The sequence below is a fragment of the Mesoplodon mirus genome (genome assembly GCF_964341445.2).
Source record: "Mesoplodon mirus genome assembly, chromosome: 4".
NCBI lineage: Eukaryota > Metazoa > Chordata > Mammalia > Artiodactyla > Ziphiidae > Mesoplodon > Mesoplodon mirus.
Genome location: NC_138979.1, coordinates 176,002,401 through 176,026,674, shown reverse-complemented (window position 1 = coordinate 176,026,674; position 24,274 = coordinate 176,002,401). Strand labels below are relative to the sequence as shown.

General features: G+C 52.6%; 1 protein-coding gene across 1 annotated transcript; it reads left to right on the top strand.

Moving 5' to 3' along the window:
• The first annotated feature begins 5,252 nt into the window (after positions 1-5,252).
• On the top strand, positions 5,253-22,768 carry GPR68 (G protein-coupled receptor 68). Its single transcript, XM_082617364.1, has 2 exons — positions 5,253-5,351; positions 19,427-22,768. The coding sequence occupies exon 2, from the start codon at positions 19,525-19,527 to the stop codon at positions 20,638-20,640; it is 1,116 nt and encodes a 371-aa protein (XP_082473490.1). The 5' UTR covers positions 5,253-5,351; positions 19,427-19,524; the 3' UTR covers positions 20,641-22,768.
• Positions 22,769-24,274: the final 1,506 nt, after the last annotated feature.

Here is a 24,274-nt window from a genome sequence, read left to right as displayed (position 1 = left end):
AATTGTTTGCCAGTCATCTCTCATTTCAGCCCTTTCTCACCATCCTACCACCCACACCCCATCAGAGGCACCTAAGCTTATCCAGGGAAGCTGAAGGGAGCTTACAAGTGTTCCTTTTAGGGGCTCCGGACAAGTAGGTCTGGAAGAGTTCAGGGAATCTGAGCCGGAGGGGCACACAGAAGGCTTCCGCGGGCACTGGATGAAGAGGGTGTCCTAACATTTAGTGAGCACCAGCTAAAGGCAGGCATAGTTGTAAGAGATTTATTCTTATTAACTCGTTTAATACAACAACCCTGTGAGGTACTGTTGTTATCCCCATTTCACAGATCAGGAAACTGAGGCACAGAGAGGTCATGTGACTTTCTGAGGTCACACAGCCAGTGCGAAGAGCCACGATTTGATCCATTCTCCATAAGCAAGAGAACCAAGGAAGAGGCTGGTCAACCCCAGCCTGGCCTGGCGCACCCGACTTCAGTCAGCCAAGCCCTCTTTTGTGCCTTCCCAGCATAACCTACTGTCTTTGTACCTGCTAGGCTGGGCTCCTGCTTTCTGTGTCAACCAGATTTATATTTCATTCTTACACCCATCTCCATCATTAACCCCATTTTCAAGAAGAAACTGAGCCTCCGAGAGGCTGAGTAACTTACCAGAGCTCTAACAACCAGAGCACAACAGATACGGGACTTGAACCCAGAGATTCAGATGCTACTGCATCTCCCATCTGCCTCAGCCTGAGAAGCCCAGCCTGAAGTCCTCCAGGAGTCTGCAGCCTAGCCAGGAACACGACACGGGTTCCCCAGCTCTCCAGGTGTGTGTGCTCATGCTTCACCTGGACTTGAGCTCGGAGTTTCCTGCCTTTGGGTGTCCACGTTAGTCACACTCTGTCTGAGAGCCCACAGATTATCTGAGTGGGAGCGGAAACATTGTGGCGTTAGGTCAGTCGTCTGATTAATCAGCTCAGGCCCGAGCCTGCTGGAGTGTGGTTGATGCCAGAAAAGATAATTTTCAGAAAAACCAGCTCCTTGTTGCCTGAAACCATCGTGGGAGTTGCTTGACTCAGCAGTGGCAAGTATTTCTCAAAAAGAAAATTGTCCACCTGAATGAGGAACTAGGAAGCGCTCGGTGACAGGAAGTCCAGGACAGGGGTATCTGCAAGAGGAGGCCTGGGGCTGAGTGGTGCCAGAGGTGAGCTGGCGCTGGAGCCGAGTGAGGAGGTAGGGACTCATTCCTTCGTTTGGGGGATAAGGAGAGATTTCCTGTGAGTCTGGCCAGCTGTGCTAATTGGAAGAATGAACCGGAAAAACAGTAGTGTTTTAAAGTAGATAATCTGTATGCCTTGTGAAATATGCACACATCCTTCCATTAGCGTGAGTTCGCCATGAAGATGCATCTGGCGACATCCACTTCTGCATCAGTCAGGGTCTCTGCAGGAAGCAGAGGCCACTCAGGCGGGGTGACTGGGGAGAGGTTAACACAGGGATGGTTTTCAAGGGTGTGGGTAGGGTTAAGGGAATCAACGCAGGATGGTGCAGCACCTCAGGACTAGCATCTCTGCGGAGCTGTTACTGTCCCCAGGCCTGGAGGAGGAAGCGGGGAGAGAAGAGCAGGAGAGAGATTCCAACGGGAGCAGACGGCTTCAGTAAAGAGAGGCAGCCAGCCAGAAGCAACACTGGCTGGGGGATAAATACGCCCCCAGCCCCACTCCCCAGCCATCCTCTGATCCCAGTGAGTGCTTCCCCTTGGCCAAACCCAGCAGAAGCCAGAGGGCAAGGGAACCCTATGATACAGTCAGTAGAGTAGGTGGAGAAGGGTGAAGTGTGGATCTGGGTGGGCCAATAAAAAGTCCTCCACACACTTCCAGTCTCAGGCAACAAGCTCTTCCATCCTTTCCATCAGCTGCCATTTCTGAGCCCCTGCTGTGTGCCTCCTCAGGCTTGACACCAGTAAAATGCAAATGCCAAGGCCAAAAACCCAAAAGAGACTGGAAAAGAAGAAATGGACATAATTGTCACTTGCGCCGGGTATGGAGAAATTCTGACCACGTCTCCGGAGCCCAGCCCAATGTGGGAGAGGATTTCTGTGGGCGAGAAAGACAGTTATTAGTGCAGCATTTCAAATCAGCATTCCGTGAGCATGGGCCATAATTTACCATTCTCTCAGTCCCGAAAGCTTCTGGAAAACAATACATGCTTCATGTTAACTGAATAAGCTGTTTGTTGTTTATATGGCCAATGCCAGATTTTGTTACAAATTCTGCTGGCCCTGCCAAGGACTGGACATCTTGACACCAAGAGACACAGCAAAGTCTAGCCAAAAGGTGACTTTGCAGGCAGTGCAATGAATCTCTTTGCTTCTCCAAATCTAGCATTTTCTTAGGAAGAACATAGCCAGAGATGCCAACCCTCTATTCCACAGGCCAATTCTGGATCTTTAAGTAATTGGTATAGGTACCATGCTGTTCCGTCTCTAAAAAATGAAGTGTCAGTCAAAATAGAGTTTGTTTTAATTGAAGACTGTTTAGACTGTGGAAGGTTCTAGATATGTTTGGACATCTGTAAACAGAGACTGCGGGCTAGAAAAAGAGAGGCAGGGAGAGAGGAACACCAAGTACTGCCACACGGCCCCAACTCCAGAGGCCACCACCTGATAGGTTACAATGTGTATGGGCCCACCCTTGGAACTGTGCAATGTGGCAGCCCTGGAAGGGTTCACTTGGTAATAAACTTTCTACACGGCAGGCACTGTACCCCTGAGAGTCCGAATCCTGGATCTAGCAACTGATGATGGGCTTTAACACCCCACTTCTTTCCGGGAGGGATAGGATGAGGCAGAACATAACTGCTGCAGGAAGCAGCTTCACGGCTGGGCCTCCATTCAAGTCCTGGCTCAGACACTCAGAACTGAGTGGCCTTAGGCAATTCACTGAACCTCAGTTTCCTGATCTGCAAAATGCAGAGAATAAAACTGCAGTAAACATTCAAAAGATAAGAACTATATATAAAAGTGTATTTGGAGTGTACAAAAATAACAGCTAACATCTGTTGAGCCCTAATAAGTGCTGGGTGTTGAGCTAAGGGCTTTACTTGATTTAACTCATGCAATCATCTCAACCTCTTTTTTTTTTTTAACATCTTTATTGGAGTATAATTGCTTTACAATGGTGTGTTAGTTTCTGCTGTATAACAAAGTGAATCAACAATACGTATACATATATCCCCATATCTCCTCCCTCTTGTGTCTCCCTCCCACCCTCCCTATCCCACCCCTCTAGGTGGACACAAAGCACCGAACTGATCTCCCTGTGCTATGCGGCTGCTTCCCACTAGCTATAATTTCCGTGTCCCCATTTCACACACAAAGAACCCGGCACAGAGAAGTTAAGGGATTTGTCCAAGGTCACCCTACTGGCAGGTAGCAGAGCTGAAATTCAAACTCCGGAATTCAGGCACTCTGGATTTGGTCCAAGCCAAACTCTTAACAACTGCTTTCAGTATGGCAATCTTTAAAAAGTATCTGTGCATCTTTATGGCATGAGTATAGTTAATCCAGAAAACTCCATTTGTGAAGATTTTGCAAGGGGGAATTTCAAAATGAGGACCAGCAGAAGAGGCTGATGCAGCCTGTGAGAAGAGCCTGCTGGGAGGTTGCTGGGCATGTGCCCAGCAGGAAAAGCAAAATGCCCTGCCTCCCCCTGCTCCCTCGGCCTCTCCTTCCAGGGTATCTTCTGCCCACCTGCCACTGTCCATTTCCTTCCAGAGACTCACCTAGCAGCCACGTCACAAAGTGTGGCGCTTTGAGGTGCCCAGAAGAGTCCACAGAAGGTGAGCCATCAATCTGCCTCCTTACCTTCCTACGTGCACTCCAGCCGCCCTCCAGCCCTAACCCCCGACCGTCTGTCCTGACAACGAGCCACGCAAGCTTCTGCAGATTCCTGCAGCACCCAGTCCCAGACACTCGCTTCTCAAACAGGAATAGGGCGCCTGGCTCTGAGCCCGGCACTAGACCCGGAATGAGGGTCCTGTAGAGGGGTAGCTGTGGGCCAGTGACCCCAGTGGGCAGTGCAGAGAATGCTGGGAAGGGAGCTAAGGGACCAGGGAGGGGGCTCAGCACAAATTGCCTGGGACAACCAAGAAGGCTTGATAGGGGAGGTGACTTTCACGTCTTAAAACTGCGGCAAGAGTTCTGGAGATGGGGGCAGGAGGCCTTCTGAGTGGAGAGGGACACAGGAGGTAAGGTGTGCAGATGTGAAAGAAGATGCTGAGGGTAGAGCAAAGGGTGGCTTGGGATAGGATGCAGGTGGTGATGAGGGCTCTGGACTCACCTGCTTGGGTTTGAATCTCGTCGCCTCTACTTATTACCTGTATGACCTTGGGCAGGTTACCTGACTTCTCTGTGCCTCCTTCCCCCATGTGTAAAATGGGGATAATAATAGTATATGCTGAGGATCAAATGAGTTCATGCATTTAAGTGCTTAGAACAGTGCTTGGCACACAGTAAGTACTCAGACACTCAGAGCTGTGACTATCGTTAGTGATTTTGTCTTAGCTTGTGGGGCGGAGGACCCTAGAGCCTCCTTGCATTCTCAGCAAAACCGTTAGGAGGCCCCCTATGCTGTCCCTGGCCACCTCTGCTGCAGGCCCACTCAGGCCTTGGAAGGCAGGGATCCCCGAGCAGGGATCCAGGAGACGGCAAACCGAAGTGCAGACCCATCTTACTGCCCATCGCCCCCTCCCCCCACCCCTGGGCTCGGCACCGAGGTCCAGCAACGGGGAGAGGCGGAGAGAGGCCCTGACAGCAACAGGACACTGCATGTACTGAGTGGCCACTGATGTGCTGGTGCTGGGGACACAGAGGTGAACGGTACAGAAAGGTCGCTTCATGGACTCTCCTTACCTAGAGGTTCTGATGTGGCTGGAGAAGGACCCTGGTCCTTTTGCAGCCACGCCCGGAGTGAGCCCACACTGGCAGCTCCGGAGCCTGTCCCCGGGACCCGGGAGAGCTGGACCTCCAAGCCGAGTCTGCGCAATTTCGGCGGCTCTTCCTGGCCGGCGCCTAGGCTGTGGACTGTGGTCACAGCGAAGGGCAGGGCGCTGACGGGCGGGGCTGGGTGTGCCCGACGGGGACGGGAGGAATGGGGGGAGGGGGGCGGGAATCCGGGCACATTGTGGCTCCGTGTTCCGAAGAGGAGGAGGGGAGTCTGGCCGGGAAGCGGGCCGCCAGCGTCCCCAGACCACCCCGGCCGGAAGCCCGAGGACGCGGTGTCCACCCCGCTTGCCGCGCGCCGGCGGTAGGAGGGACGCGGGCGACGCGCGGGGTGACTGCGGCCGGCGCCCCGGCATCTCGCCGCGCAGGTACGTGCCCCCCCATCCCCAGGGCCAGTCCTTTTCCTCTCGCCACCGTGGTGCGGGCAGCGGCCGGCCCTGGTCCCCAGCATCCAGCTCCGCGCCTTCCCCCGCGCGGCCCCGCCAGCACGCGGCGAGGGTGCGGGCACCCGGCCCCAGGTGCGCGCGGGGCGGGCGCCGGGAGCGGGCCCCGCAGGTGCGTGAGGGCGGCGGGCAGGCATGGCAGCGGCGAGGCGGCCGGGCGGGATGTCTCCTCCTGCGGTTGCCGCCGGGTTTAGCAGCCACCCCCTTGGCTGGCTCCGTGGCCACCTGGTAATTACTTCCCTTCCCCGCGCCCCCCCCCAAAAAAAAGTCAGACAGCTAACTCTTCTCCTCCTAGAGCTCGAAGGCACAGGTGATCCAGAGATGCCGTGTGGGCCAGGCTTTCCTTTCCTTGCCCCAAATCTGCACGGTCCTTCTCACAGGAAGCGCAGCTCATCAGGCACAGGGCGGGATTACAGGGGCCAGAATAAGACCCCCTGCCACCGAGGGAGGGGAAAGCTTCCGTGATTGGACAGAGGAGCGCGGGTGGGGTGGCTGGTTGGCAGCAACCCCCCCCCAACCCGCCCCCGCCCCGCCTGCAATCAAACGGGCCCAGGTAATCCCGAAGCTGGAGAACAGAGAGCCGCGGGGGAAGGCTCTTTGGGGTTTAGCGGTGGGCCGAGGAGAAAGCGCTGACTTGGAGCCAGAGGCTGTGTGGCTTTGGGCAGGTCACTTGCTGTGGCTGGGCCTCTGTTAAATGGAGATTAATACTGACCACGCCACTTCACAGAGGGCTTGTGGGACAAAAGAGATGTGGGAATGGTCTGAAACTCTACAAAGCTGAGATGATATGGTTAGGTTTGGCTTCAACCCCCATGCCCACCAACACACATAAGCTTCCAAAAGAAGGAATGAGGGAAAAGAATTCCTGAGCCTAACAGAGGAAGCACGGCTGGAGCAATGTGGTTGCTTTAGACTATATAGATTAGAGTATCTGCACTCGAGAGCCTAGTTCCAGAACTAGATGGCTTGGGTTCAAATCTGGACTCTCACACCTAGAGCTATTACCTTGGGCAAGTCACATACCCTCTTTTAAGCCTCAGTACCACCATCTGTGAAATGGGCATGATAATAGAGTATACCTCCTAGAGCATGAGATCATGCAGGTAAAGATCTTGCCCTAAAAGCCTTGCAGTGCCCCCTAACTATTAGTTCTGAGTATTCTTGTTATTACTATTATGTTGCACCCTTCTGGGTACAGGACACAATGTAGGGAAAGAAGCCTGGTCTAACAGCAAACAAAGAGTGAAAAACAGAGTTTCATCTTTCCTATCTGGCTGGTCTCAAACAAGATACCTTACCTCTCTGACCCTTAGTATCGCATGGGAAAAATGGAGACTATTACACTCATCTCACACAGTGTGATAAGCCCTCATGTGATCTTGGAGAAAAAAAAACAACTTTTGTTCCAGTTATCTTTTGTTACATCACAAACCACTGCAGAAGATAGTAGCTTAAAATAGCTCAGCTGTTTTGCTCATGAATCTGCAATTTGGTCAGGGCTTGGTGGGGATAGCTTATCTCTACTTGCAGCATTAGCTGAGATGACCCAGCTGGGGCTGGAGGGTCTTTCTCCAAAATCACACACTCGTGTGGTAAGCCAGTTGACCCTGGCTGGCAGCTGGGGCTGTCGCCCAGGGTCTAGGTTCCTCTCAGTGTGGGCCTCTCTGAGGCTTCTTGGGCTTCCTCACAGCATGGCACCTAGGTTTCAAGAGCAACTATCCCAAGAGACAGGAAGTGGGAGCTGCCAGCCTCTTTAGACCTGGACTCAGAAGCTGATACAGTGTGGCTTCCACTTTATTCTATTGGTCAGGTAGTCACACAGCCCACCTAGATTCAAGGGGAGGGGACTTATACCCCACCCCTCCGTGAGAAGATTAGCAAAAATTTCCAACCATCTTGAATCCACTACAACTCGAAAGCCTTTCCTTTTCCTTTTTTTTTTTTTTCCTGGGTGCCTTGGTAACAAATTAATTAATCTTGGCAGAGGACATAGGTTTTCTCCTAGGAGAAGACCAGCAGAGATACAAATATCCATGACTAGGGCCTTATCGCAGAGCTTGTTTGGTCAGGATCAGTTTCCCTGGGTCTGATTCTGGGCTGAGGGAGCAGGCGTGCTACATGGCAACTCCTCTAGTGTCTGTTTCCTTGGAACCTCTGAGGCTTCAGTCATCAGCTCTGCCAACCCCATGCCTTTCAAACAAGAGGGAGAAGCCAGAGAGAGTAATTTGAATTCAGAAAACTAGATTTTAGCAGGTGGCCCAGGCTGAGCGTAATGAGCATTTCTATAGCTCTTACTCACTGGAGAAGTCTGTTTCTCAAAAGGGAGGGTTGCTCCCCGGGTGTTTGGAGTGATTGCTGTCAGACATTATTCGGTTATTAATTGATGGGTTGGAGCACTCTGGGGCTGGAGGCAGGAGGCTGGTGGGGGTGGCAGGTGGGGAGGGGGTTGCCTTGGCGACCTTGGGGCCCGTGGTTCGTGCCCTGGCCTCAGAGCAGGAAGGATGCACCAGACAGCTCAGACCTTCTCAGACAGACCACAGAGTCTCCAAAGATATACCGAAGTCTGTCAGGCTTCTGCTGTAATGCATTTTCACACGTGGCCGCCCACCCACATGCCCTCAGAGTCAACCGTCTTCCTGTTGCCTCATCCCATATCCTGACAGCCTCCCCCAGTTTGTTAGCTCCTAACTTCAATTTCAACCACACGGGCCTCCAGGCGGGCTGCAGAAAGCAATGGAGTTTAGATTCATTTATTCATTCAAATGTTCAACACGTTTTTGTTGTGCATTTTGAGCCAAACCACCTTCTCTCCAACAGAGAACAAAATAGACCCAGCTCCTTCTTCCTCATGGAGCTTACTGTCCGGAGGGGGAGATGGACATTGACACACAATCGTACACATTTCCATGCACTGCACTGAGAATTATTAAAATACAGTTTGGGCTTCCCTGGTGGCGCAGTGGTTGGGAGTCTGCCTGCCGATGCAGCGGACACGGGTTCGTGCCCCGGTCCGGGAGGATCCCACATGCTGCAGAGCAGCTGGGCCCGTGAGCCATGGCCACTGAGCCTGCATGTCCGGAGCCTGTGCTCCGCAGCAGGAGAGGCCGCAACTGTGAAAGGCCCGCGTACCGCAAAAAAAAAAAAAAAAAAAAAAAATACAGTTAATTCAGACCTTGACTTGAATCCCAGCGCTGCCACTTGCCAGCCCGGTGACCCTTGTTCTCTTTGGTGGTAGAGCTGGGATAATAATAATTTCCTTGCAGGATTGCTGTGAGGCACCATCAAGGCAGCTTATGGAAACACAGTGCCTTGTACATTGCGGTAGCTCACAGCATGTAAGCACCCACCCCTGTGCCCTTGTCCAGTGCCATTTGTCATTCGGATCTCACGGGCCACCTTCAGTCTGTATGAAGAGTCCTGGTCCCAGCTCCCTGGCCAGCTTGAGACTTCTGAGCGGTGAGGCCTGTGTGTTTGATCACTGTGGCTGCCAAGATGGGAAGATGCAAGCAGAGGTCAGAGTGGTACAATGTGAGATGGACTCAGTCTGCCACTGCTGGCTTTGAAGATGGAAGGGGGCCGCAAGCCAAGGAATGACAGAAACGTCTAGAAGCTGGAAAAGGAGGGAAATGGATTTCCCCCCATACCCTCCAGAAGAAATAGAAGCCTGCTGACACTTTGATTTTAGCCCAGCGAGACCCACTTTTGACTGCCAGACTGTAAGATAAGAAATGTGTGTTGTCTTAAGCTGCTAAACTTGTGGTGATTTGTTTCAGCAGCAACAGGAAGCTAGTCAAGAGCCCTGTCTTTGGAGTCCAACAGCTCTGCAGTTTCCCTGCTGTGTGACCCTAGGCAAGATGCTGGCGCCCTCTGAGTCTCGTTGCCTTGCCTACAAAATAGGGTTGAGGTGGGGGTTAAAACAGGAAACATTTGGAAGGCACTCAGCACGTGCTCCCAAAATGTCAATGACTTGGCTCCCTGATCCCAAGTTGCTCCCACCTCTTCTCTGACGCCACGAGGGAGGGCAGCAGTGCCAGGCACTCTGGGAGCTTCTCTGCTGGTCCTCCTCTGGGTTTTTAAAGCCATCCTAATTCACACCTGGCCACTTTGGAACTTGCAACAGTGCGCGCCTTGCATCGGCTCCTCTGACGGAGGTGCGTGCTGATGTGTAAGGCCTGGGAAGGCCAAGACCAGCGTTCAATGCGCAAGTCAGTGAAGGTCCCTGCAGTCAAGCAGCAGACGGCTCATGATAGGCACTTCTTGTATTTGTCAGAGCCCTTTGGGAGTCCCCAAGGCCTTTACCCCAACTAGCCCCAAATCAGTAGAGTACCCGTGGGGAATACTGTAGGACACCATAACAAACGTCCTACCAAGTTGGCCTGCCCATCCTTCACCCTGGCTAGGGAGACTCAGAGGGTGAGGCAGGACTTTCTAGCCCGAGGGAGTGGTGTCATCACCAGCACCGCCACCACCATCCTAGTTCATGCTAGTTTCTAGTGCTTCCTTCCTGTTTTAGATTAAAGAAGAACACCTTAGCACCAAAGTAGAACACAGTAAGGGTGCTCTCTTCTCTTCCTGAGTGGGCATTTCACAGAGGCCCTGGGCTAGCCGATTCAATGTCAGCTTCATCTCTCCATCTGCAGTTCCAAAGGCCAAATAGGAAGGGAGGTGGAGGGGGTCCCTGGCCCTGGGGAAAGGGGGGACACAGTGCCATCAGTGGTTCCCACAGGTATAGATGCTGATGGTGTAGACAGCCTGTGTGTGCGAGTCCTGTGAGGCTGGGCCGCCCTGTACAGAGAACCAGGGGTGTGCTCTTTGGTCGGTGTGTCCTGGGGGTAGCCAGGCATTCACCACTGAACCGATCCTGCGCTCTTCCCCGCACAGCTCCTGTCCTTTCATATGGCGTCAGGCAGAGCCCACAGACTTCTACACTCGGGAACAGCCTCTGGGGCTTCCCTGGCGGTTCAGTGGTTAAGACTCCACACTTCCACTGCAGGGGGCACGGGTTCGATCCCTGGCTGGGGAACTAAGTTCCCGCATGCCACGCTGCACAGCCAAAAAAAAAGAAAAGAAAAAATAGCCTCTCTGTCTACAGGCACCACTGCATTGGAACAAGGCAGAGGCTTCTGGTGCAGCTGACAGAGGACCATTTGCTTGGAGGCCCAGACCCCACAGAGGGGGATTTTTCCTGGGCCCCCTACCAAAACAGCCCCCCCGTCAGGACTGTAGTGATTCACTGTCTGGAGAAGATGAAACCACAGATCACCCAACAAAATAGGGACAATGCACATCCTCAGTGACCCCCACTCATGGTGGACGTTGGCTTCCTGGCTCTAGCAACGTTCCTACGGTCAGCTTCCAAGGGGACACCTTGGAGGGAGGAGGTTAAGCCGAAATAACACCGCAGCCGATTTGGAGAATCACAGCTCTATCATTTAGCTGTAAGACCCTATCTAGAGCCTTTGCCCCTTTGGGCCTGAGTTTCCCCATCTGTAAAATGAGGAGGCTGAGCCAGGTAACCTCCCGGGGTCCCGTCGGCCCTGTTGTGCTGAGGGAGTTTAGGAAAGAGCCCTGAGAGCCAGAAGACCCCATGAGGCCAGAGCCCGGTGCTTGCTCCCCGCTCTGGGCCACGCTGTTTAAGGACACTGATGCTCGCCTTACTCAACAACCCAGAGAATTCCTCTGATGCCGTAGCTCTGTTGGTCTGCAGAACAGGATCCACCCGCCTCCACATCAGTGCTTCTCCTCCTGGCCGCCCTCTGGAATCGCCCAGAGAGCTTTTAAAAACACTGGCGCTGGCACCTTGTCTCCAGAGAGTGTGATTTAATTCATCTGGGGTGGGGCCTGAGCAATGGTGTTATTTTTTATAAGCTCCCCGGGTATTTGCTAATGTAGTTGTGACCCACTGACCCAGATGTTGGCTGCTAGCGGCTGAAGGGTGACTGCCCGGGGGTGGGAGTGGAAACAGCTTCTCCTGCCCTTGCTGATGTGCCTTTGCTCTTGTGTCCATTGGTACTTTCTAGTTATCTGAGTGTCAGCCTGTCTGGCTCAAGTCAAGATCCCTGGCTCAGGGGTTCAACATCCTGTGTCTCCTGGTGTCTTGTAGGTGCTCACAGGTGGTTGGATGGGAAGAATCAGCTCACCCCGCTCCTCCTGCATCCCCCAAGTCCCTGGGGTCCCTGCCCCTAATTCAGGCTTTAGCATTCCCTGCAAGGTCTGGGGTGTGCGGAAGGCAGGCCCGGGGTGCCTGGAGGGAGCTGTCCTGCCGCCTTCATCCTCTGGCTGGCGAGCGTTCCTCACAGCCACCCAGCCTGGCACCAGATCTGAGTTCACATGATTCTGCCTCAGCTCAGGAATGGGCAGCCTCCAGCTGGGATTTTCTAGGCTGAGCTGGGAGGAGTGGCCAGCGGGAGATCGCAGGAAGGGGAGCTTGGGTCCCGGCTGCAGGGTCACCCGATGGGGGTCCACCAGGGCTGGGCCAGGGGCGTTCAGTCTCCTCCCCGGGCCTCTGCCAGCCAGCCAGCACTTGGAGGAAGCCGGCTCTTTGAGGTTTGAGGGCAGGGCTTTATCTGGTGGGCAGAGTCAGAGAGGACCCAGATCCCCTGAGGCTGCTGCTCCCTTACCTGGCGGCAAACACAGTCCCCTTCCTGGGGTCTGGACCCTGAGCAGGCGGGGGTCAGTCCAGCTGTTTCCAAACAGGATCATGACCCGTGAGCGGCTCCGGAAATCAATTCAGCAGCTCACGCCCTTAAGAAAAACAAAATAGAATGGAATGATCAGAGTGCATGGCAAGTGGTAGGGTAAGTACTGCTCTGGGTCTCTGTGTGTCTGTGTGTGTGATGCCTCTTTGTGCTGGTTACAATGACAAGTGCACTCCTCACTGCGGTCTGTGGTCAAAAGAGCTCAAAGGCAGCGAGTTGGTGCCTAGAAGCCTGGGTTCTGGATTCAGATCCACCCCACTTACTGTATGAACTTGAGCAACTAGGATAGCCTCTCTGGGCTTCAGATTCTGTGACATGGGTTCACAGTGTCAGCCCCATCGACTCACAGCAACTTTGTGAGCCCAGATGGGATTGAACTGTGAGACCGCTATGAGGGCTTTAGAAATGAGATTGTCTCCTTGCTGTTGCTGGATTGAGGCTATTTAAGGGAAAGCCGGGGACTAAGGGGAAAATGCAGCCTGATTCTACTCCCACCCCAGAGGGAAACATCAACAGCCTCTGAAAAGGGTACTTTTAGGAAATGAAGCAGCCCTGTTTAAAGTGTGTTTAAACACGCTGAGGAAACTCCCCAGCTCGGCGTGCTGGGGGCTCCCCTGAGCAGGGCCACCCGGCCAGTGACTAACTGTGTGCGTGCCAGTGTGCCACCACTGGGAAGAGACCGGCGACAGATTAAACCACTGTTTATGCGGCAGCTGAGCGGCACTGGGCACCTCTGCCTTGTGGTTTGGAATGTGCAGGCGGCTCCCAGCTTGAGTCAGAGGCCCTTCATGTCTTTGGGAGCTTAACTGCTCTTGGACGTACAAGTCCTCGGAGGCCTCTCTGCTGATGGGCATTTGTCTAACAGTTTTACTCTTAGTGTCGTGCTGCTTCCTGTGTAGTCTCTCGGTTTCTTAGCTGGATGATAAAATGAGGTAGATGCAGCAGCTCTGTGTTTTGATTCTTTGCCCCAATCCCCTCCACCTTGGGGATCCCAGCCCCGGACACACAGTAGGTTTTCCTCCATGGGTGGTGAGGAAATGGTTGACCTGCCAGGTGCAGGGGGCTGGCCCAGGCCCAAGCCTGGTGGCCTCGTGGTGGCATATGTATGGACTGGAGCCTGGCAAAGCCTGGAGGTGAGGGCGGTCACTCTGTAACAACTGTGATGAACAGAAAGATAGCATGGTGTGAAGGAAAGCGTGGACCAGTCTGAGTTCAAAACCTGGCCTACGTCGTAGCTGTGGAATAGTTGCCGAAAGCTCAGCTTCTCCGTACACCAGAGCTGAATCGAATCTTGGAGACAGAGTTTTGGGTGAAGTAGAAAAGGAGAGCTTTATTACTTTGCCAGGCAAAGGGGGACCCTGGGCGGGGGGAAGGGTCCCACCTCGAAAAACTATGTGTTCCAATCCCAGAGGATCTGATGAAGGGTTTTATAGCAAAGGTTCAAGGGTGGGATCTCCGACAAGATTAGGGTGTGCACAGGGCTTGCACTCCTTTAATCTTGTCTCAGGTGATTGGCCTCCTAATCCTGATGAGCTTCTCTGGTCCCTTTAATTTTGTCTCAGGTGGTTTCTTGGCTGCTCCTCCCTTGATTAGCAACTGTTCCAATCTGCCCTTTGGAACTCAGGGAAGGTCATGGAGGCTGGAGTCTTGCCTACAAGAAACAGGGGACAAAAAAAAGGCCTCCATGCCTGGGAACCCTGCAGGGCCTCACTTGGTTTCAGAATCTTGAGCAGCCTCAGTTTCTTCATCTGTAAAATGGGCGCTGGTGGGAAGTAGTGTTGAGAGAGAGAATGAATGTGCAAAAACGTTCCTGAAAGGTTTTCAGGTTCCTGGCATGTGGAGGGCTCTCATTCGGTATGGCTTGGTCCTGCCATCCCATCTACGTTTTTCCATTTATAGAACACTTTGCACCCACTGTGCCTTTGATTTGGGGGAGCAAGCTTTCTGTGGACAGCAGGTAGAGAAGGGACATTCCTGGCAAGGTGTAGTTTCCATGGAGGGGCGCCTGTCCTCAGGGAGTGGCAGAAGGGAGAGCTGGTTGTGATGAGGCCCGGGTGAAAAAGCAGGGCCCTCTGCGACCAGCTCAGGCACCTTAAACAGAGGCCAGGTGGCTGGAGAGGAGGCCACAGTGATTCCTCCCTCTCACTTTTCTGTTTCTATTAATAATATTTCCATTGTCCCAGCACCCAACCTCAAAACCCCCCACCCATCCATCCATTCATCCATCTACTCATCCATCTATCCACCCATTGACCCATCCGCCCGCCCATTCATCCATCTATCCACCTGTTCACTCATCCATCTATCCACCTACCCATCCATCCATCCACTCATCCACCCACCTACCTCTTCACACATCCATCCATCTAACAGATAATTTGGGGGAGATTATGAGGACCAAGCACTGAAGAACATCTCAGATGTGTCCCTGATTGTCCCCAGCTCCTTCTAATTAGTTGGCAGTTTCTACAGCTGTTTGTTGTCCCCTCTCTGGCCATGCCCTCCTCACACCTAGCTGTTTGTGCCAAGCTACTTTCAGTTCCACACAGGTGCCCGTTCTCTCTCTCCGGCATTTGGCCTGTTGCATGCACTGTTGCCACAGGCAGAAACTCCCCTCTTCTCTGGCTGCCCTGCCCCCTTCTTCTGGTCTCTGAGTAAAGTGCTGCTCAGGAAGGCTTTTCTAGCTGGGTTAGTTCACCTCCTATGAACTCCCTTAATGTCCTGTACTCTCCCTGGGAGCTAATCCTCTCTTGGCTTCTCCCCTCTCCCATGAGACTAAAAGCAACTTGAATTACGCCAGGAGCCAGTGTCTAGTACGGTGCCTTCCATATAATCATAGACACTCAATAAGTATTTGCTGTAACAACGAATAAGTCAATGAGTGGATGGATGGATGGACAGATGGATGGATGATTGAAGAGCCATTGAAGGGTTTGAAGCGGCAGTGATTAAGTTAGGTTTTTGTTTTAGAGGATGGCTTTGAGGGTGGTGAGGCGGAGACAGGGAATCCCATAGGAGGCCGTGCACTGATTCTGGGGAGGAAGTCTTGACCAAGCCAATCTGGGACACTGGGGAGGCAGCTAAAGAGGAGGAGACGGATGTGGGAAATATTTAGGAGTTGAAAATGGTAGAACGGAGTAATCAAGTGGATGCTGTGGACGAAGATGAGGGAGGAAGCTGAAGGCCAGCCATCCAACATGAGTGACTGGGCAGGAGGAGATGCCACCTCCAAGAACAGACTAGTGGAGAAAACGATGAAAGCAGGGTGGGCCTCACAGAGCATGCCCTGTGCAGCGGAAGGAAGCTGGTTCTGTCAGCCTTCCACCTGGGTGTGGGGAGGCGTCTGGGAGTCATCAGAGTGTGACGGCATTGAAATCACAGAGGCGATGCCGTGTGTGTGGAGGAGGTGTTTTCATCTAAACGTCGTATGTGTTGCTTCTTTGCCCTGCAGACTTGAGTATTTCTGACTTTGCTTGACGGAATTCGCTTATCGTCGGCCCGGAAAAGAGGAACCCACAAACGGTCACACCAGCCCACCTCACACAGGCGTACACTCAGCCCTAGCAAACAATAGGCTTCGGCCAGGTGACTCTCAACAAATTCCTAAGACCTGACAGGACGTGTTTTCACTTTGGTTTCCTTTGCCTGATTTTGTTGGTGCCTGGGAGCCTGTGCTGATGAATGAATTTTCATCTTCCTGTGGGTAGATTTTATGTGGACTGCGGAGAACCCGACGTAAATTCAGAGACACGGACGTCCTGGGTGGGTGTCCCTGGGGGACCGCTCAGGTGTGGGCCTGGGATCCAGGGACAGGAGGGCTGGCAAGAGGAGGACGAATGGGGCCAAACTGTGACTCGCGGGGCTGTGCAGAGTTTGGGGGTCACAGGCCTCAGCTGCCCCGTCGCCCCTTCCTCTCACCATCAAAACATATAAACAAAAACACAAAAGACAAGAAAACACCCTTGTGCACTGTTGGTGGGAATGTAAAATGGTGCAGCCCGCTGTGGAAAACAGAATGCAGTTCCTCAAAAAATTAAAAATAGAGCTGCCATATGATCCAGCAGTTCTACTTCTGGGTATATACCCAAAAGAACTGAAAGCAGGGACTCAAGTAGTACACCCATGTTCACAGCAGCATTATTCACGATAGCCAGAAGGTAGAAACAACCCAAGTGTCCACTGACAAATAAATGGAGAAACAAAATGCAGTCTATACATATAATGGAATATTATTGGGTCTTAAAAAGGAAGGAATTCTGACATATGCTACTACATGGATGAACCTTGAGGATGTTATGCTAAGTGAAATAAGCCAGCCACAAAAAGAGAAATTCCGTGAGACTCCACTTATATGCGGTACCTAGGGCAGTCAAATTCATAGAGACACAAAGTAGACTGGTGGTTGCCAAGGGCTCGGGGGAGGAGGATGGGCAGTTGGTGTTTAATGAGTACAGATTTTCAGCTGCGGAAGCTGAAAAAGTTCTGGAGGTGGATGGTGGTGATGGCTGCACAACAGTGTGAATGTACGTACTGCCACTGAACTGTGCACTTAAAAATGCTTAACATGGTAAATGTTATGTTATGTATATCAAACCACAATTGAAAACAACAACAAGAAGCGCCTCCCTCCACCACCAACACTGAAATCTGGGCCTGTATCCTGGAGAGGATGGGGAGGTGAGCCCTCCTAGGAGTCCTCGTCTTCCAGGGACTGAGAGGGTGCGGGGAGGCTCAGGTGGGGACTAGATGTGGCAGGAAGGTGGGACTTGGAGAAAGGAGACCTGGATTCTAATGCCCATGCTTCCTTCCTTAGACTGGCTTTGGGCAAGTCACTTCCCCTTTAACCTCATTTTCCTCATCTGTAAAATGGGGAAGTGGCATTCACTTATTCATTCTAGGAGTACTCAGGAGTGCCTGTGGTGTGCCAGGCACTGTTCAAGGTGCACAGGGCCCTCTTGGAATTTACATCCTCGTGAAGGAGACAGATCATCAGCAAGCAGACAAGTAAATAAACAAGAAAAATCTCAGACACTGATGGGAGCTCTGCAGAGCCATGAAACAGGAAGGCGTGATGGTGATGGGGGAGGGGCCGCTTTAGTGGGGTGGTCAGGGAGAGCCTCACAAGGGGGTGGTGTTTAAGCTGAGACCTGGCGGCAAAGGAGCAGCCTGGAGGTGGAGGTGGAGGTGGGGAGAGGGCAGGGGGCAGCACTCCAGGAGAGACTGGAGCGAGGCCAGGTGACGAGGCCCAGAAAGCTGGCCAGTGAGGCTGGTGGCAGACGAGGTAGGGGGAGCTGGGGCCGGATCATGCTGGGTCTTGTAAGAGTCTGGGAGTTTTACTGTGGGTGTGATAACTCATTGTGAAACCCTCTCAGTGGGTTTTAAACAAGGAAGAGGAAGATCCAGTTTGTATTTTGGAAAGATTGCTGTGGCTGCCCGGGGGATAATGGTCAGTGGCGTGAGTGGGAGCACTGGGGCAGGGGGAGGCTTGGCCACGGAGAGAGCCACAGGGAGTCCAGGTGAGAGGGGGCAGCTTTGGGCCAGACCCATCTCTCGCCCATTTTAGAGACTCTTATGAAAGCCACAGGACCCTTTTCCAGGAAAATGCACATACTTACATATTTACAAGTTTGAGCCTGTGATTTCGGGGGAAGCCCTCAAGTTTATCCTCCATGAGCCCCAGGACTGGAACTGCTGGGCTGGAATATCTCTGGACCCCTTCCCAGAAGGCTCTGCCAACTTCCAGGCTGAGCCCGGGCTCTGGTGCCTACAGGGCCAGTCAGGAGCCAGCAGGAGGGAGGCTGCGGAGGGAGGGACCCTGGTCAGCAGGTGATGAGACGTTGTTGGTTGTGGAAGGGGTTTCCCATCTGGTCTGTGAGTTCCAGCTTGACTATGGTGAAGAGACAGCAAAGGGCAAGACTGATCTGCTAATACCACAAAACAACTTAATGCAGACCCCGTTCATTTGGAATTTGCAGCCAGAGAGACGATGCATTCTCAAGGGGGGGGGTGAAAATTGGTTCTTAGGTGGGGTGAAAAAAATCTTAGATATTATAGTGACTTGTCATCCTCCAAAAGCCCATGATACATAAACAGATATGAAATACATCTGGGATATTCAAATTTCATGGGAGCAGGTGGTTAGGAAAAAAAATGTCTGAAAAGTCTTCTTGGAAGGATGATTACAAACAACAACAACAAAAAAGTTCATTTAGACACAGTGTGATATTTCATCTGAGACAGAAGTGTTAAATCAATAGAGCAGCTCAGTCCTTTCATTCTGATATATTAATTTATAAAGTAGGTCTACAACAAAAAATTTTTATTCTGTCTTGTTCCAATGTATTTGTATATACAGCAATAGCATTTTCTTTGTTAAATTCTCAGCAATGTGAACTTTTCACTAATGCAAGTAAGACTAACATCTTTTATTCTGCCTCATTGCCGTTGGAAAAATAATGACATGCATTTTGACATATTTTATGTGGCCCTGATACAGACCCTGAGGGCAGGTGTTTTCATCCTCATTTTATTTATTTATTTATTTATTTATTTATTTATTTATTTATTGCCCTCGTGGCACGGCTTGCAGGATCTTAGTTCCCCAACCAGCGATTGAACCCAGGCCCCAGCAGTGAAAGCGCCGAGTCCTAACCACTGGACTGCCAGGGAATTCCCATATCCCTATTTTATGGATGAGGAAACTGAGGCTAAGAAAGTGTAAACGACTTGCACAGCCTGTGAGCAGCTGACCCTACTCTGGTGCTCGTGTCTGTCGGTGCCTGGCCCCCTGTGCTAGGTTCCTGGTTCCACGGAGGTGAGGTAGAAGTGCCCTGTGGGAAGCTTAGCCTTTCTTCTTGCCAGAGCACGGCAGGATATGGACCAGGCTGGGCCTCTATTGTGCTGTATGGAGAGGCCCCGAGGAGGGGCTGTGGCCTCAGAGTTTACTGACCTGGTACATTCCTGTGAGCAAGTACAAAAAATGTGAATGGAGCTGAATGCTGCAGAAGAGAGTGGCTGGGGCCCTCACTGTTATGTGGGTTGGAATTGTTCTCCGCCTTGAGCTTCCCTGGAGCCAGCTCCAGGCCTTGCTTGCTGCACCAAGGGACCAGGAAAGTAAATAAGGGACAGGAAGCCAGGGAAGGGGGATGGGGAGACACAAGTCACATTTCAGTTGAGTTGGAGTTGGTTGGCTGGATCATCTTCTAAATTAAGTGAGGCACTTAGAAGAGTGCCTGACATACAGTAGGTGCTATATAAATGTTAGCTCCTCTTATCCTAAGCCTTTCCACCTTTGACTTTCAGGGCCTTACCCATCAGCAATGAGGCCCAGCCTTTGCTATGGCTTGAACCACATCCTAGAAACAAGATGGCGGTAGAGAGACAGGTGCTTTCCTGAGCCCATGAGGGGTGAGGCCCCTCCAGGCCCAAAGATGGGGAACATCACTGGAGACAACGGCTCGCTGAGCTGTGCCATCGACCACACCATCCACCAGACACTGGCGCCGGTGGTCTATGTCATGGTGCTGGTGGTGGGCTTCCCAGCCAACTGCCTGTCCCTCTACTTCGGCTACCTGCAGATCAAGGCCCGGAATGAGCTGGGCGTGTACCTGTGCAACCTGACAGTGGCCGACCTCTTCTACATTTGCTCGCTGCCCTTCTGGCTGCAGTACGTGCTGCAGCACGACAACTGGTCCCATGGCGACCTGTCCTGCCAGCTGTGTGGCATCCTCCTGTACGAGAACATCTACATCAGCGTGGGCTTCCTCTGCTGCATCTCCATCGACCGCTACCTGGCCGTGGCCCATCCCTTCCGCTTCCATCAGTTCCGCACCCTGAAGGCCGCCGTGGGAGTCAGCGTGCTCATCTGGGCCAAGGAGCTGCTGACCAGCATCTACTTTCTCATGCACGAAGAGGTGGTGGAGGACCGGGACCGGCACCGCGTCTGCTTCGAGCACTACCCGCTCGAGCCCCGGCAGCGCAGCATCAACTACTACCGCTTCCTGGTGGGCTTCCTCTTCCCCATCTGCCTGCTACTGGCCTCGTACCGGGGCATCCTGCGGGCCGTGCGCCGCAGCCATGGCACCCAGAAGAGCCGCAAGGACCAGATCCAGCGGCTGGTACTCAGCACCGTGGTCATCTTCCTGGCCTGCTTCCTGCCCTACCACGTGCTGCTGCTCGTGCGCAGCCTCTGGGAGTCCAGCTGCCACTTCGCCAAGGGCATCTTCAACGCCTACCACTTCTCCCTACTCCTCACCAGCTTCAACTGCGTGGCCGACCCCGTGCTCTACTGCTTCGTCAGCGAGACCACGCACAGGGACCTGGCCCGCCTCCGTGGGGCCTGCCTGGCCTTCCTCACCTGCGTCGGCAGTGGCCGGGCCCGGGAGGCCTACCCATTGGGCACCCCCGAGGCCCCAGGGAAGAGCGAGGAGCCCAACGTGCTGACGAAGCTCCACCCGGCCTTCCAGACCTCCCAACCACCCGGAGCGGGAGGATCCCCAGCGGGCGGACTGGCCTAGCTGTGTCACCCCATCACCCACGTGCGGGGCAAAGCAAGACCTGAGCTTGCTCGACAGCTGCTGCCCACTTGGCCAAGGCAGGTGCCTCTTGCTGCTGGAGGGGACGATGGACCTGGGCCACGGGGCCCTGGGTCTGGGCCGCAGCACAACCTCTCTGGTTCCAAGGAAACTGCTGTGGCTGCCGAGTCCAACGGGGCTGCTTGTTGAGTGTGGGGATAAGCCCCGACAGTGCATGGGGGTTGTCTGCTGCCAGCTGGGCGGCTGGTGGGAGGAAGACCTGCTCACCTCCAGGAGGTTTTCAAAGAGAAGCTCGGGTGGGGGACGCAGAGTGTGAGGACATGGAGAGAGGGGCCTGGGAGATGAGAGTGTGTACCTGGGGGTACACCAGTCAGGGCCTTCCAATGCCGTTGTCACAGATGACACCAGTCCAAATGCACTGGTGTAATAGGGGGAGGTGACACACGAAAGTGTATTGTCATCATTCATACTTGAGCCTCACTCCACGAAGGGGTGGGAAGGAAGATGAGTGGGCCCGGAGGTTGGATGGGGAGAAGGAATGTAGGGAGAGGTTTGGGGCACTGGGAGTGTGTGTTTGTGGGGGACAGTGGGGGAGTAACAGGCAGAGGAGAGGCACCAGATACAGCCAAGTCACAGTTTCACAGGCGAGGAGAGTTGAGCAGATTCCCCAAGCCCCAGGGCTGATGGAAAACAAATCCTAGGGCTCCCTGGGGCTCCATAGGGTGATGTCTGTGGTCCTTTAAAGTCAGCACTGAAGTTCAAGGGTCAGGACAGAGGCCTAAAGCAGTACGTCCAGCTGAGTTCCCTACACAGATTCACCTCAATTCATCTTCTGTTTCTATCTACCTTGAAACACCAGACCCGGAAGCCTGCGACTGTGTGTGTGTGTGTGTGTGTGTGTGTCCATGGTTAAAATGCCAGGGTCTCCATGACACCTCTGCCCCAAGCCACTGAGGCTAGGGTCATGTGACTGCTGGCAGTGTCCCCTGCCACACAGACTGGAGTGCCTAGCAGTCTCAGAGAGGAGCATGACATTCTCCCCAAGTTCTTAGAACAAAACAAACAACTGGGAGATGCATGCTCTGTTATCTCTCAGCCCAAAGCCCCAGGGTGAAGCTCCACTGTGGTTTAAATAGCCCCTGTGACAAGAAGAGGAGGGGGCCTTGGGCTTGCCTTGCCTCCTTGGTCCTTCAGCACTGCTCCTCTGCCAGATGTCCCACCCCACCCACCTGGAGAGTGACAGTGGGCCCATGGGCCACATGCAGACCAGGGTACTGACCGCCGTCTCTTGTTCTGCCCTGGAAAGCTGGTGACAGGGCTCCTGCAACTTTGTGCCCAATCTCTCCTGCAACTTCGTGCCCAATCATATTAAGCCTCTGCCTGGGGGATATACCAAGGACCAGAGGAGCTTCTTGCTCCTCCAGGGACCTGCCCACCTTTTTAGAAATGCTAGCCCTTCAGATTTCCTGGTCGGTGGGCTGGAGCCAGTTCTGACTTCCCCCAAAGACCTGGGATTTGAGCTCTCACAGCTAAGAGGCTAGGTGGGCTCAAGCCCGGGGAGGGACCAGGGATGGGAAGATAGAAGCTGGCATCAGTAGAAGATTTCTGGAATCTGTTAAAGGGCTGCCAGGGAGAACATTTTTTTCAATCTCTCTTCATGTCTCCCCTCCCCTCTCCCAGAGGTAGATTCACCCGGAGTTTCTTAACCCTCCCATCAGAGGTGTCCAAAGACTGATAGCCCAGGGTGGGTGTGCCCTAAGGAAGTGGGGTTCCAGGGCTTGCTCTAGCTCCTTCTGGATGGCCTTCCATAACCTGGGGAGGTTCTCTTCCCCTTCACAGAGGAGGAACTGACCAGGTCTGCAGGTAGCAAAAAAAGGCCACCCAGCCCCAGACCAGATCTTACAAGGGCAATGACACTGGTTGAGACCTCCATGCTTCCTCATTCCAAATTTCCTCCTGTTTTGATCTTAAACATGAACATTCCCATTGGGATAAACTGGCATGAGCTGAGGGCAGTTCCATTTACTATCAAGAGTTGTATTTTTGTATTGTCCTCTCTTTTATGCCAAGTATACGTGTGTTGGACCATGCAATGGATTTATGTAGCAAACTTGAGTCTTCAAATAAAGTAAAGTAACCAGCCACAGCTGGAGTGTGCTGCAGTTCTTATGGGGAGGGAGGGTCTTCTAACACCAGGGGGATCTAGAGGGCCCATGAAATACCCAACAGAGTCAGGAAGGTCCAGGGATTGACATTCTCAGAGAAAACTTGAACAGCAATTAGGGGACTTGTCCTTGATTATCCAGTAGTGGCCAAGAAGGATGAAGCCTTCAAATGAAGTAGGGCCTTCTCCCTCTTGAGATTCAGGAAGTGTCTTGAGCTCTGCATCACATTGTTGCAAATCCATTCTGGGACTTAATTTGGCCACCTCCCCTCTGAAGACAGAACTCAGCCCTGCAGTTTGGAAAATATCATTCCCTGTCCTTGGACACAGGACCCCTTCTACCCCCTGAATAGCTGCTCCCCACGGTGAGGGAGGGGTTGATCAGTCCCCTCATCACTAGTGAAGATTGCCAAAGCAGGAAGGCCTGTTGTACCCACCCCTTGGGGGACTCTTCTTACTGTTTGGGTTGTGTTTGGGGAGCCCCACATTTAGTGATCAGCCTTTTGAAGCTGGAGCATCTTCTCAACAGTGGCACCTCCATGTTTGTCATGAAAGATTAAATGCATCCTGTTAAAACGTAAATTTGGTTTTAGTCACTTAATCCTTCCCTGGAGTCAGATTCCTGGAGTCCTGGAGTGCTCTGGAAAAATCGATCCTCTTCCAAACAGATTAAATAAGGATATTATTGGGGTTTAAGACTCCTTTCTTTCCTAAGATAAAAGGTGGAAGAAAAGGTCCATCTGGTTTGGACTGAAGGAGGCAAAAGCAATTAGATTCCTTTCTCATTAACCACTGTTGCTTAGTAAGATGAGGGCTCATCTTCCTGTTTATACACACTGGTCTGTGGTTTGGCCAGACAAGTGTGGGAGAAATTTTCAGCACAGAATACATCCCCATCTGCTGCTTTTCTCTGGCTGGTACAACCAAGAAAGACCCAGAATCTGGACCTCCTTGGTTCAATGCTTTTCTGAAAAATGTGCTCCTTGCAGCTCATGATCCTGCAGCCTCCAGGAATTCATCTGTCAAGATGATGGTCTTTGATGGCAATAACCCTGGGGTCACAATGGTGCCCAGTGCTCTGGGGAAATGGTGTGTCAATTCCATTTGCTTTAATTCAACAACTATCAGAAAGACCTTGGTAGATTAGACATTAGATATCAGTGTTAGAAAATCCTGCAGAGGTCATGATCTCCAATTCCTTCCCTATGAATTATCCCCTGTATACCTCCCCAAAACGACAGCCCAGTTTCTCTGCAAGTACCACCAATGACACCAATTCACTACTACCCAAGACAAGTTATTCCAAGGTTGGGCAGAAAATCGTAACTCCTAATGAGCCAAAGTGGAACCACTTTTCCCACTGGCCTTAGTTCTGGCCTCTGGAAAGATATGACCCTTTAGGTACTGGTATTTGAAGAAAAGTCTCATATCCTACTTCTCAGTGTTAAATCT